Source organism: Platalea leucorodia (assembly GCF_965183815.1).
Source record: "Platalea leucorodia genome assembly, chromosome: 2".
In the NCBI taxonomy this organism is placed as follows: Eukaryota; Metazoa; Chordata; class Aves; order Pelecaniformes; family Threskiornithidae; genus Platalea; species Platalea leucorodia.
The window spans coordinates 90,244,378-90,257,444 of record NC_138824.1 but is presented as its reverse complement, the minus strand read 5'-3'; the positions used below and the strand labels follow the sequence as shown (position 1 = coordinate 90,257,444).

The 13,067-nt window shown below is 43.6% G+C and overlaps 1 protein-coding gene across 5 annotated transcripts in view; it reads left to right on the top strand.

Moving 5' to 3' along the window:
* DMD (dystrophin) overlaps positions 1 to 10,304 on the top strand; it is a gene marked incomplete at both ends in the record, with an annotated part of 1,307,865 nt that extends 1,297,561 nt beyond the window's left edge. For all 5 annotated transcript variants that reach the window (XM_082303865.1, XM_082303861.1, XM_082303862.1 and 2 more), the window contains one exon: positions 7,863 to 10,304. In XM_082303865.1, coding sequence (XP_082159991.1) covers positions 7,863 to 7,960 — 98 coding nt within the window. The remainder of the gene's footprint in view (positions 1 to 7,862) is intronic.
* Positions 10,305 to 13,067: the final 2,763 nt, after the last annotated feature.

Genomic DNA, 13,067 nt, shown 5'->3' with positions numbered 1-13,067 from the left:
CAGAGCGTGACTTCAAACCTATTGTTGTAATTTCTAATAGTAAGTATGCTGTTGGGGAGAGGGAGAGGAGAAGGAAGGGAATAAAACTTCCTCTGTTCAGTAAATCATAACCTTTGCTGTCCAGGCCCGCCAGAGGCTGCCCCAGCCACCTCCGTTGCCTGGAGTTGGTGGTGGAGCGGTGGCTCTGCCCTGTGGTGGTCAGTGATGCCGCTCCCTTCCTCTGCCCCCTCCTCCCCTCCTTTACCACCTCTGCTCAGCTTTGCTCTGTTGCTGACCCTTGTTCTGCTCCTTGTAAAATACCTGCAAAGCTATTTATTGTCTTCCTTCCCTTCTCCTGCAGGCTGCCATACCTAGAGAAAAACTCGACAGCAATTGGGTTACTGTTCTGCTGACCAGCGTGTTCTCCTGTATATATCTGTCTCTCTCCCCATTGTCCCATACGTCATTTGCAATTAGATCATTTACAACAGCTCTGGGGCAAAGATCATCCTCTTCCTTGAACAGCATCTACCACGGTGACTTTCTCGCCTAAGACTGCAAGTCTGGCAGTACCAGTGCTGGCAGTAATGTGCCAGTGACACTGGGACGCTGCTTCTGGAGACAGCCGGTGTCTTATAGTCACCAGCTGCGCGATGGGAATGGGGGTGGGGGGCATGTTTCTGCTGTTGGTTGACACCAGGCTTTCTTTTTTTATAAACAAATATATTATGATAAGTGTTTGAGAAGAATCGGTATGATCAAAGTATGGCTTCTGTGAAGGCTCATCAGGAACATCTTTTCAGCTAAACCCATTAACGGCTCCTCCCCTTTTTCCCCTTTTACTTGAATTTTTTTTTCTCCCTTTCTCCCTCTGCCGCCTCAGTTTTACCATGCTTGCAGATCAGCTTGTTGGAAACATCTTTCAGAATATATCTATCTTGAATGTGAACACATTATATTCCAGTGTACAGCTCTAGGTATAAAATGTGTGTGTGTGTGTGTACACATATGTGTATATATGAACATATACCTGTATATAAGTATGTAGGCCATAACAAAATGTAAAGTGTCTGGTTGAATTAATTTAACATTGGGGAGACATGATTTTACCATTAATATGAAACATGATTTTTTACCACTAATACTGATTAGTAGAAGTACTCAAATTGAGGAAATTTGTATGCTCAGAAAGTGAATTCAGATGTTCTCTACCATCCTTATCCTTTAAGTGAAAGGCCTGTAAATTGGTTTTAGCAGTTTTCTCAAGTGTTTTTGCTAGGTTAGAACCAAGCTGCAGATTACAGAACTGTTCTTGAATAAATCAGCTCAGAATCATCAGTGGATTTCAGTGCACTTTCAGTCTTTGTATAAAGCAGAAATGCGGTTATTTTATATTAAATTCCTAAATGGAAATTGAAGTGTCTCTTACAGTATGAAATATATATTCACGTGTGGTTTTTTTCCTTTCTTTTCTGATATTTCTTCCACTTCCTCTCTCTGTTCCTAAAGGAAGAAATGCCCCTGGAAAGCCAGTGAGAGAGGTTAGTGAGATGCAGGCTCACTGCCATGGCTTCTGTTTGTCACAGCTTGCTTTCTGTGCCCAGCATGCGTGTGACGGCAGCACGGGTTCGCTTGGGTTTGGTGAAGGGCGGGGGCGGATTTATTTTGCTTTGGGTTTTGTTTGATTTTGCTGAGTGCATTCCCCATGTGTGCTCTAACAGTAGCGTACCTCTCAACTTTCAATGGAGACAGTGTCAGCTCAGGGATCTGCATTTTCTTACATCCTCCCAGAGGTGGAAACTCAAGAATGGGGAGGAGAAAATAATTAAGCCTCTGTCTGGTAAATGTGGTCAGCAAATACGCTGCAGTCATTGAATTATGTTCTGTTGCTCTTGTGTGTAAGCACGACAGGGAGACCCACGTCTCTTGCTGTTCTGCTTACGTACTCGCAATTGTATTTACATATATGTGCCAATATACCAACCATCACCTCCAGTTATTAAATAGTTTTTTTCTTTTTCTTTAGAACAGTGAGAGTTGAGAGGTATAAGAGGTTCAGGTGTTTTAATTTCCTGATATACTATTGTAGAATGAAGAATGCTGCTAACATTCACGAGCTCCACAGTGTTGTATTCAGCAATGCGAATGGGCAATGGTTTTCACTGTGCACTTTGGACATGGTTGGTTTGATGCAAAATAGATTTTAGAGTTTGTACCTCGCTGCTTGTTAATGGAGGAAAACGTTTTGTGCTGTGTTGTCATAGCACCTTTGAAAGGATTTCCAGAGAGCCTTGATTTTTCCTCTGTGAAGCTGCTCTTGACTCACCAACCAGATACAACGTTTGAAAGATGAATTGCTAGCGAAAATTATTACTAAAGATAAAATATTCAGAGATTGCCTGAGTGCAATTGCAAGTAGCTGTGAAATGACCTTTCCCGCACAGAAGGTGTTCGGTGTGGATGAGGCAGAAATTGAAGGGTAACCCGGTTTGCAAACTTCTGCTGGTGTGGAGAGGGGGGCTCATGGAAACACTGTGCTGGGGTTTTTAGCAGAGCTGTTGCGAACCCCCAGTCACCGACAGGCTGCCTTGGGTAAGCCGGGATTTGTTCTAATGTGTTGCCTTGTACTACGGTGGTTCTCTGCGTCGGCAGTAGGAGCTGGCACAGGTCCAGCTACTTCGAGGAGTAAGATCCTCAGTGCAGGTTAAGTCTGTCCTCAGATGGCAAGTCCTCTCATATGGAGCAAAAAAGGGTGCTTGGGATATCATCAACAGACTGCACCAGTCCAGACATTTTGTGGAAATGATTTCATATTCAGCCCTGCATGTTCTCGGGTCATACAGTCTGAGAATTGTTCTGCAATTCAGCAAAACAGGTTGTTTTGCCCACTATCGTCATTCATATTTATATATATTATCCAGAAAAAGCTTCTGCTGCTGAGGGCATATTTGATACAATTAATTAAAAAAAAATATTAGAAAAATGGGCATGTCCTACCTGATCGGATTCCAGCAGCTTAACGCTAAAAAAGTTGACTTTTTCAATGAATGGCTCACCGCTCTCCAGCTGTATTTGTGCTCGCTGATGGTTCCAGAGGGGGCTTGGTAACTGGCAGAGCTGAATATAAAACACAATTCTCCACCTGCTTATGGATTGTATGAGCTAAGGTATAGAACAGCTTTTGCTTTATGCGTGAATCCATTTGTACAAAGGCAGATCATGCAGTGTTAAACCCACCCAGCCAGGTTTTGATCCCATTACGCACATTAGGTATTGTCTTTCTGTGTAATCCCATGGATTTCGTGGCATTACGTGATATGAATAAGGGTATCAAAATCCAAGCCACCAACAGAAAGGATTTTTCTTTTGTCAAGAAAGGGTTAGAAATCTGTGCTGCTAAAAAATGCACTGTTGTTGTGTTGGGGTTTCTTAATTTACTTTCTGTCCACTCTTCCGAGTCTGAATGCTCCACGTTTATTTCTCTGACAAGCTGGAGTGTAAGATTGGTATTCAGTTACTGCGCCCTCACCCAAGGGCCTTAATTCCAGTAGAAGCTCTACAGCAAATTCAGCAGATGTGAAACGCATCATTCTGTGTGTGACCAGAAGTGATGAAGTTAGTGTCTGCAGAAATAGGTGTCTTCTGCTTTCAAAGCAAATGCACCTGTGTTAATACTGCCTCCATTTTATAAGTCTAAGTTAATACTGTCCATGTCCATTTTGAGCTTTATTGCTGCATTTCAAAGTGTATGCTAGTTTTTTCTTACACAGTAGCATCTTTCAACCTTGCAGTGCCTCAAGCATGGAGAAAACTTTTTCAGCTTTAATGTTTAAAAAAAAAAAAAAAAGGAAAGAATGGAATTAATGCCTTCTTTGGTGGCATTACTTTAAAATATGAATAGTAACGAGTTGCAAGCTACAATATATATTTTTCTAAGTGCTTTTAGAATACTATTTTTCTCATTTGCTTCTTAATTAAAAATGTCAATGTCCTGTGTTTCAGTCTTAGAGAGGGCAAGTAAGCAGTATTCAATAGAAGCAGCAGAGCTATATAGAAACAGTCAGCGAAACTGAGCTCTTATTTAGGTAACAGGCATTATAGAAGAGGGTGCGTTCATTGCACATACAGTACCAGGAAATTATTGCATATGTTGTTCTTAACTGTTTGCAGTCTTGATTGACCTAGCTGTTACTCCCATCTGCAAGAAAGGCAAAAAGCCTGCTGGCGGTGCAGTGACAGCCAGCTGAGGGTTCACCAGTTGAGCGGCTGGAGCACAGCTATATTGCCCATTCGTCTGGCCTGTCCTCCCATCCCGTCACTGTCCTGGAGACTGCGGTCCCCAAGCTGTCGCACTTTACAGTCCAGCTATTAGCATAAACTGCAGTCAGCAGTGGTTTATGGTCATGCTGTGAGCTGTAAACTCAGATGGCTCAGGAGGAGACCCATGATTGTTCAGTTTTTCTGCAGAGGAAATTAAGACCTGTGCTAGAGAGGTGGCGTGGATGGTGTGGGGGAGAGGGAGTCGTATCTTGATCACCCCAGCATGCCTCTGTGCAGCTTTTGTGGAGGGAGATCGGATTCGAAGCATGGTTATTTCAAAAACATGGTGGCAATTAACAGAGAAAATAAAAAAAAATAGCAGACATTCCTATAATTTTTATGCATTAAAAGAATACCAAGGGATGCCTGGATGCATAAGGTCGTCTTGGCCCGTGTTTTAGTTGCCTGAACAATTTAACAGTTTGTACCTACTGTGGCATACTTGTGAAAGACTTTTTCTATATTTTTGATTGAAGTTATTCTTGCTAGACCTAGACTCTTTCTATAAAAGCAGCTTGCCTTTGTTACCTTTACAGCTCTGTACCTGGCAGAGCAAAATAGTATTAACAAATACTGATTTTTTCTAAAGATGGGGTTTAGCAATTTGGGTTGCTCTAAGTCCATGGAAAGGTGATCACTCTTCCTGAGCTGGGAACAAGTGGTGTTGGAGTCCGTGCAGAGCCCTGGGGTCCCATCGTTGTTTCTAGAAACAACAGATCGCAACGAATCTGAACGAGAGACCATGATCCCACAGGCAGCAGTGCCTCTCACGGCTGGCTACCCAGTTAGGACTCTCACCACCTCCCTGTCTCATGTCTGTAGGTTGCTGCAGGTGAGGAAAAAGAAGAGTATTTAAAGTCTAGAGATTTCTTGAAAGTAGTTTGCAGAGTCGGGATGTTTGTGGGGATGCTGCAGGTCACTCTGGTTATACCAGGGTTGTTCTAATAAAGCCTCGATAGCACACGCTACAAACGTACCTGAGCTGCGTCGGAGTTTTGGGTACGTAGAGCAAACCAGTGGCAGTTACCTTTCTGTTTACATAAGCATCTCCCATCTAAAATATGTTCTGTTTCCATATGACTGTCAGATTTTTACTTTCCATGGTGTAGTTTGCTGGATTGATCTCAGCCTGCATGGTGCCAGTAAGAGAGATTATCCCCTACATCTAAAATAAATGTGGTAGCATACATTTATTTTAAAGTAAGGAGTGTTGACCAAAACTTGGCAGGAATTTTTCATATGCTGTTAGTTGATGTGCTGATGAGCAAATTACAGGTTTTTGCTTAGGATGAATAAGATGGCTATACATGAGTGATTTATGGATGAAATTGCTGTTTGATGCATCTGTTTCTATGTGCATTACTGCAATTAGGAAAATGTCACCAGATTAGAACCAAGTATTTCTTTGTATCGGTATCTGGCAAACTGTGCCACACACAGCTCACTATCAAACGTCCAGCTTGTTGACTCGTTATCATTTAGATACGGCATAGTTTGTGTAATGAATGCTACATTAAAAAAAAAAAAACAAAAAACCAAACTTTAAAAAACTAGTATTTGAATGTAAAAGGTGGTAGTAGTTCTCCAGAAGAAACAAACTTTTCTGGATATTTCTCAGGTAATGTTTTTCTATTCTGTAAATGTTGATGAATATTAACTAACGTTACTGCAAGCTCCTGTGTACTGTAGAAATGTCAACAGTGCATGACTACCATCATATTTAAACATTTGGAAGAGGATGGTGAGTTTGATTTGCACCACAGGAAAAGGTTCATTCCTGTTGTTAGAGAAGACAGTTGTGTCAGGAGGGACACCCACCGTGTCGGTGGGCAATGGTAACAGCCAGGCTCCAGCACATTACAGGTAGGGACTGCATGAAAGATCTATCCTGGATACCCTGGATATCCTGGATACAAAGGTCATGTCCTTTTTTTCATTTGGGTGCTCCTTTCTCAAGGACCATGGCGAGAACTCGGCATCCAGGCTAACACAAAGTATTCCTGGGAAGCAGAGGTGTGGGGAGATGGCGTTGCACCTCCCATGTTTTTCCAGACAAATATTCTATCGCAAGTACTCTCAGGGAGTAAATCAAACCCCTCAAGCCGTAGCAACATATAATTTTATTGAGTAATGCTTCCCCTGTTATATACTTTCCATTGCTGGCACTCTACAGCTTGGGGACTTCTTGAGTTGGAGGTCATGTGCTCTTCTTTGCATCTAAATAAATCTCTCTTCAGTGATTATTTTCTAACTCCTTTTTAAACTCATTTATGTGTTTGGCCTCAACATCAGCCTGTGGCGATGAGTTCAGTAATACAATTATGTGCTGTGGGGAGTATAATTTCTTTGTGCTTGTTTTAAGACCTTCTGTCTGCTCGTTCCTCCTTGTCCTTGCAAGAAATTTTGCATGCTCAGTCCTTGGTTTGGATGCACATCTTGTAGGGTGCCTGGATCTCTGTCATATTCCCTCTTCAGTCGTATTTTTTCAGGAGGGACATTCCAGATGGGATTCAGCTGTTTCAACCGTGATGTATCTGTCGTTTGGGATGCCAGAGGGTTTTTGAGACAGTCATAGAGGGCTGCAAATCTGACACAGGACTTGCAGGAGACCCACACGCTTCTGAACAGCTGCTGGAGACCAGGCCAAGGGTCTAAAATGGCAACTTTTGGCAATTTAATGTTCCTGCCTTCAAGTCTGTTTAGTCTCTTATTGTGATGAAGCCACTTCTTACTGCTGATCAGCGTTGCTACCTTTCCTTTCCATTTGCAGCGGTGGTAAAATGAGTGTGAGAAGAAGTTACAGGTTTCGTCTCCAGAATTGTGCTCTGCGTTTATTTATCACTTCTGTGTAGGAGGACCACGTGTGGTGGTTATAGCATTTTAGGACTTCACAGTGGTTACGGGTGAGGAGAAATGCACAAATGAACCACTGTGTAGTATTTACTCGATAATTGTGGCATCTTTGTTTCTGCTGGACTGCGGTCTGGAAAGCAAAGGATATTTTATAAACTATTGAATAAACTGCAGCCGTTTAGTTTGGTCATCATTTTAGCTATCTGCGCAGGTATCCTGCTGGGACCTCTTGGGTTTAATGATTTAGTTAATTACTGCTGATCTATTTGTTTCTGTTTTTCTCCTTGATAGAACATTGAATGGTCAAACACTTGCAGCACCGGTTGGAAACTTTTCTGTGATGTCAGTGGATTTAATTGTTGCTTTTGATGAAGATTCGTAATTGATGCAGCTTCATTGCTACGGGGAGGGGGGGAGGTTTTGGAAAACAAACATGCTGGCTTATTGTCAACCTAGTTCACCCTAGCCATTCAAGCCGGTATTGCTGTTAAGTGTTCTGCAAAACTGGCAACTTTTCCTAACAACAGCGTATTAGACTCAGCCAGGAGCCCTTTGGAAGGAGCACTCTCCGGTGTACTCCACTGGGGATGGCGGCGAGCGGTACACGGAGAGTGATGGTTCTGTGCTCGGCCTTTTCTGTAAAATGTTCCTACCACTCTGCTGCCGTGTCTTCCTCCTTTAATTTCCTCTTCTTTGACTTTCTTTTTCAGGCCACAATGTAGGGAGCCTTTTCCACATGGCAGACGACTTGGGAAGAGCGATGGAAACCTTAGTGACAGTGATGACCGACGACAAGGTGTTAGAATAGCAAGATGTGTTTTACAACTTCAGGCGTCCCGCATGGTTTTTATAATATTCATACTACAAAGAGGATTAGACTGTAAGAGTTTACAAGAAAACAAATCTATATTTTTGTGAAGGGTAGTGGTACTATACTGTAGATTTCAGTAGTTTCCTAAGTCTGTTACTGTTTTGTTAACAATGGCAGGTTTTACACGTCTATGCAATTGTACAAAAATTATAAGAAAACTACATGTAAAATCTTGATAGCTAAATAACTTGCCATTTCTTTATATGGAACGCATTTTGGGTTGTTTAAAAAAATTTATAACAGTTATAATGAAAGATTGTAAACTAAAGTGTGCTTTATAAAAATAATTGTTTATAGAAACCCCCTTAAAAAAAACACAAAAAAAATACTGAGGCAGTGCATTTGTTTAGTATCATTTCAGCTCTGTAACAGCATCAGAGAGATTCATGTTCTGTGTTCTTTTCCTTGCCTGTCAAAAAGAAAAAAAAAAGTATTTCCTGCAGCGACACCAAAACGGCCAACTTACATTTCTCATTGGTTTTGTCTGACTAGGGCTGGCTTAAAAAAAAACTATCCTGAACTTCCAATGAAGGCAGTTATTTCACCTCTTTCCAATAAAATTAAGAATTACATTAATCACACAGCTAGTTTGCAATAATTAAATGAAAGAGCACATTACATGACAGAGCCTGCAAAAAAATTAATGAAAAAAGGCGAAAGAAAAAACCCAGAAGGAAGAAGGAAAGAGTTTAATGACCATCCTGTGTGCCAGCGTTTCCTCTGCTGACTGAATTCCTGAATGTTATTAGTAAAGGAACGTAGAAATTGCCTTACCGGACTAAACCTTTGGACCTCGGTGTCCGGTGCCCCGCTGGCCACGGCCAGCAGCCAGTGCTTCAGCAGGAGCTGGGTACAGCTCTCCCCCGCCCGCTGCCACCGCTCGCATCACCTTTGCTGCAGAGGAGAGGAGAAAGGGAGAAGTTGCCTCCTGACCCCCTGTGGGATCAGCTTCTGACCCGAAGCACAAGTAGGTTACTCACAGAGCATCTTGGCTTCTCCAGCTCCCAGTGCTGTTGATGAGCATAAAGCTCCTCGATCCTCTGGCAAATAAAACCAGAGCTTTCCACACTGTGTGTCTCAGCCTGCTACAGCAGCCGGTCCCAAGGAGCTGTAATGCTGCGAGCAATCTTTGGGAAAGGCTGTAGAAGAGTTACTGCTGTCCTTGCGCGCGTATGGTGATCAGGTGAAGGTAGCCACACTGCTCCGTGAGATATTTGTCACCAAAACAAAGCCCCTGGTCCTTTCTCCTTCCCCATTTCTCTCTACAAGTAATCCCACATAATTAACAATAAAGTGAGAAAGAGAGGAACTGATAGAGAAACAGATTAGCCAGCTTGACTGCAGCTCCTGAGAGGTAGGTTTGGGTATGAGGTGCTGTCAGCAAAAGCTTTACCACTTCATTTTCTTAACCAGCTTTTAATTTTACCTTAGAATACGTAGAAACACGCCATCTGACTTTATATTGCAAGAGTAAAAAATCTGTTACCTCTTCTTGTATGAAGTGTAATTAAACTTGGGAAAGATTTTATTTTGAATGCTAGTTAACATTGAACATGGCTAGTCATGCTATTTCTACCTCACTTTGGTTTTGTGGTGTTCCTGACGATTCCGTACAGATAATGTTACATCATCACCACGTGTCCATTGTGTGACCAGGTCTCATCGTTCAAATAATACCAACAATGATAATCATTTACAAAACATAAGTAGATCCCCCCAAACCTCTGCTTTCCTAATAAAAAGCTTTTTTTAACACTTTATTACAATGGGAACCCTCGGTATTTCTCACGGTCTTTTTTATCAGAAGGTTTAAATTGAGATCTGAGAAAGAAATGGGTTTCCTCTTTTTTTTCCCCTTATATGTTAAACCTCTTCAGAAAAAAAAAAGGAGGAAAAATGGGTTGCACGGTTGTTTTCATCAGGGTTTTGTTTTGTTTGTTTTACTTTCTAGATCTTAGTTTTGGAGTGAGTCTGTCAAAAAATATTTAAAAAGTTGAAAGCTTTATCGCTGCTTTTTTAAGCATAATTTGGGAATTATTTCATATTCCTTATAATGACAAAGTATTAAACTGTAAAACATAATCAGTGTAATTGAATACATAAATACCATATGGCATGTTATTTCATTGTTACTCAGTACTGGTTTATTACTTGGATATCATAATATATTGTGTTTTAACACCAACACTGTAACATTTACTAATTATTTTTATAAACTTCTGTTTTACTGCATTTTTTCACAACATATCAAATTTCACCAAATATATGCCTTACTATTGTATTATATACTGCTTTACTGTGTATATCAATAAAGCACGCAATTACGTTATAAAAGGTGCGATATTTTTTCCCGAGGCTCCGCAGCCCCCCAGTGCCGTCTCCTCTCGGGCAACCCTCGCCTCCGGTGCGCGCGCAGCACCCCGGGTTGCCGACGGCCACGTCCCCTTGTCGGCCGCATCTGGGTGCCTCGGCCGCCTCTGCGGCGGGCGGGGTGCTGGTGGCAGCACTCGGGATTTGGCTGGAAGAGGAAAAGCGGCTCTCTCTGGTTTGGGTTTTTCACCCCTGTTGAAGTTGCGAACCTCTGGTTTTTATGCTCCCCGAGCTTTTTGGAGATTGCCAGCCCCATGCTTTCTGCCTCATCGCAGAAGGGAGCCTCAGATCAGGTTGATCTTCGCTGATCAGTCCAGCACTTGATGCTCTCCTTGCCCCCCAGGTGTAATGCTAGCAAACCCCTCTCCTTTAGGGCTTTGGGAAGCGCATGTTCCCATCAGAGAGGCTGATCGTACGCATCCCATCTCACGTCTAAGAAACACGCGTAGGTTTTAATACCCAGACTCCACTCAGTTGTGTCACGATGCTGTCTTTGAGCTACCTTTCAGTGGTAGAAATAACATAATGAAAAATAAAAAAAAATAAAAAGGCAAACCCAGCATATGTTTGTATATGATTTTGATAATACAGTGAGGGGGAAGTAGGAATTTCCTCATTTCATTCACTTGAGGAAATAAATACGCAGCCCACATCTACTCTCCCAGACCTGAGTTACTCTGGAGCCACTCCTACATACATGAATCAGCGTGTGCCTTGCTGTACTGAAGTCTCCTCTGAAGATTACACAATCCACAAAGCACAGCAGCCACCAGTGCCAAGATGACTCCTCTTTAATTCAATTAAGCAAGAGGGAGGATAGCTTTCTCCTCATCGCTAACGCTGGAGTTGGTTGCGCATGAGGAGACTGCTGGGTTTTAAGCCTGGCTGTGAGCCAGAAGGATGGCGCTTGTGGATGGTCTTATTAAATACCTAAATGAACTGGAACATCAAAAATGTGCGCATGAGCGAGGCAGAGGAGCAGTTGCGTGCTGCCTCATCCCTTCGATGCGCTGGAAGGAGCAGGGAAGGCAAAACCGCATACATGTGCCCTGACTCGCCTTCACTAAGCTAGGGCTGCGACAGGTAAATCCAAACCCTGGTCCTACAGGTAAGGCGTTGTGGGCTGCCCGGCGCCCCTCACAAGCTTCGCACCCAGCAGTGCTAACGGGCTGGCACAGCGTCTGTCAACAGCTGCTACCGCAAGCACTGCAGCTCTAAAAGGCAAAGTATGCGGCCTGCTGGCCAGCATCGCTGATTTCCTGGTCATTTACGACTGCTAATATCCCGTCAATAAAATCTGATATTTCTGACTGGCTCTTAAGAACATTTTTCTTATGCATGTTTATGCTAAATATCCTCCTTATTTTAAGAACAAGGCTATTAACCGTTCAGTGGGTTTCCTCTGCTCTCTGGGCGGAGAGGAAGATTAATCCTCTCTGATTTTGGCTGCTATGGTTGATATGCTGCCATTTACCAATAAACTTCATAGTCTTTCCTCGACCTTCTCGGCAAATAGACAGATGGAAAAACTGAGGCCCTACTAGCCAGTTCAGCATTTGGAGGGGGTGGGAAGCTCCCTCACTTCCCCGCCGAGGCCACACGTCTGCCGCGCTCCCCGCTGCCTGTTGCGGTGGCAAACCTTCGTGGCTGAGGGTGGCAGGGGCCGGTCATCTGCCGCACAGCCCCTCCCAGCACCTCAGCCCGACGGGTGCCACCCAGCCTAGCCCAGGGTATGATTTAGGAGCCCAGCACCCTCTGTGCCTGCCCTGTGGGGCTGCGTGAGCCCCAGCGCTTCGTGGGCAGTGATGCCTGCTCTGCTGCAGTGACGGGGCTGGAGAAATCAGGGGGAGGGACAGCTAAGATGGGAGAAAAAAAACCCAACATGCTTCAGCTAACATCGGGACAAAAGAGGGAAAGCAATGATGTGCAAGATGCAGAAAAGGTTTGCAGCTGCAAATACACATAATTCATTTCATGGCTGAGCCTGCTGCAGAGCATCCCTAGCCTCGTTTGGCTGGACACACGCAGCAGACGCAGTGCTACAGCATGCTGTATGAGCACGCGTGTTGCCAAGCCTACCTGCACACAACCAGCAATAGCTGCTTGCACTTCTTTAGCTTTGAAGCTAACTGTGACATTACAGACACTGTCACTTTTATATCGGGGTGCTCTGCAATTGCAAACAACTATCAGCTTTGTGTGAGGCAGGACTGCAGTATTGACACCACTGGGTGGACGTGATTTTCCCCTCCTGACGAAGGTGCAGCAGCAGCAGGAGCAGCAGCCTGGTGCCCAGTCCCGCGTGGGTGGGTTCGCAGCACGCCCAGGGCCGGGGGGCATTTCGCTGGCTATGACCCATTTCGGCTGCCTGTGTGCACATGTGTGCACTCAGGCTGAAACCCAATAAATCTTCCTCTTCTTGACGGAGGCTCCGCTCAAAGATTTCACTGGGAATTTGTTTCAGCTCAGAGCAAGCATATCAACTCATTAGAAAGTGCCATAAATCTGTGCAAGAGTATTGGGGCTGCTGAAACCAACTAAGACATAACACTTCCATACAGAAATCCCTGTAAGCTGATAATACTGCTTACCAGCTAAGGAAGATGATTATAGCACGTATTTAGTAGCTCATAGTGCCAAAAACTTGGTTAAAAAGCACTTGTGGTTAAGGGAC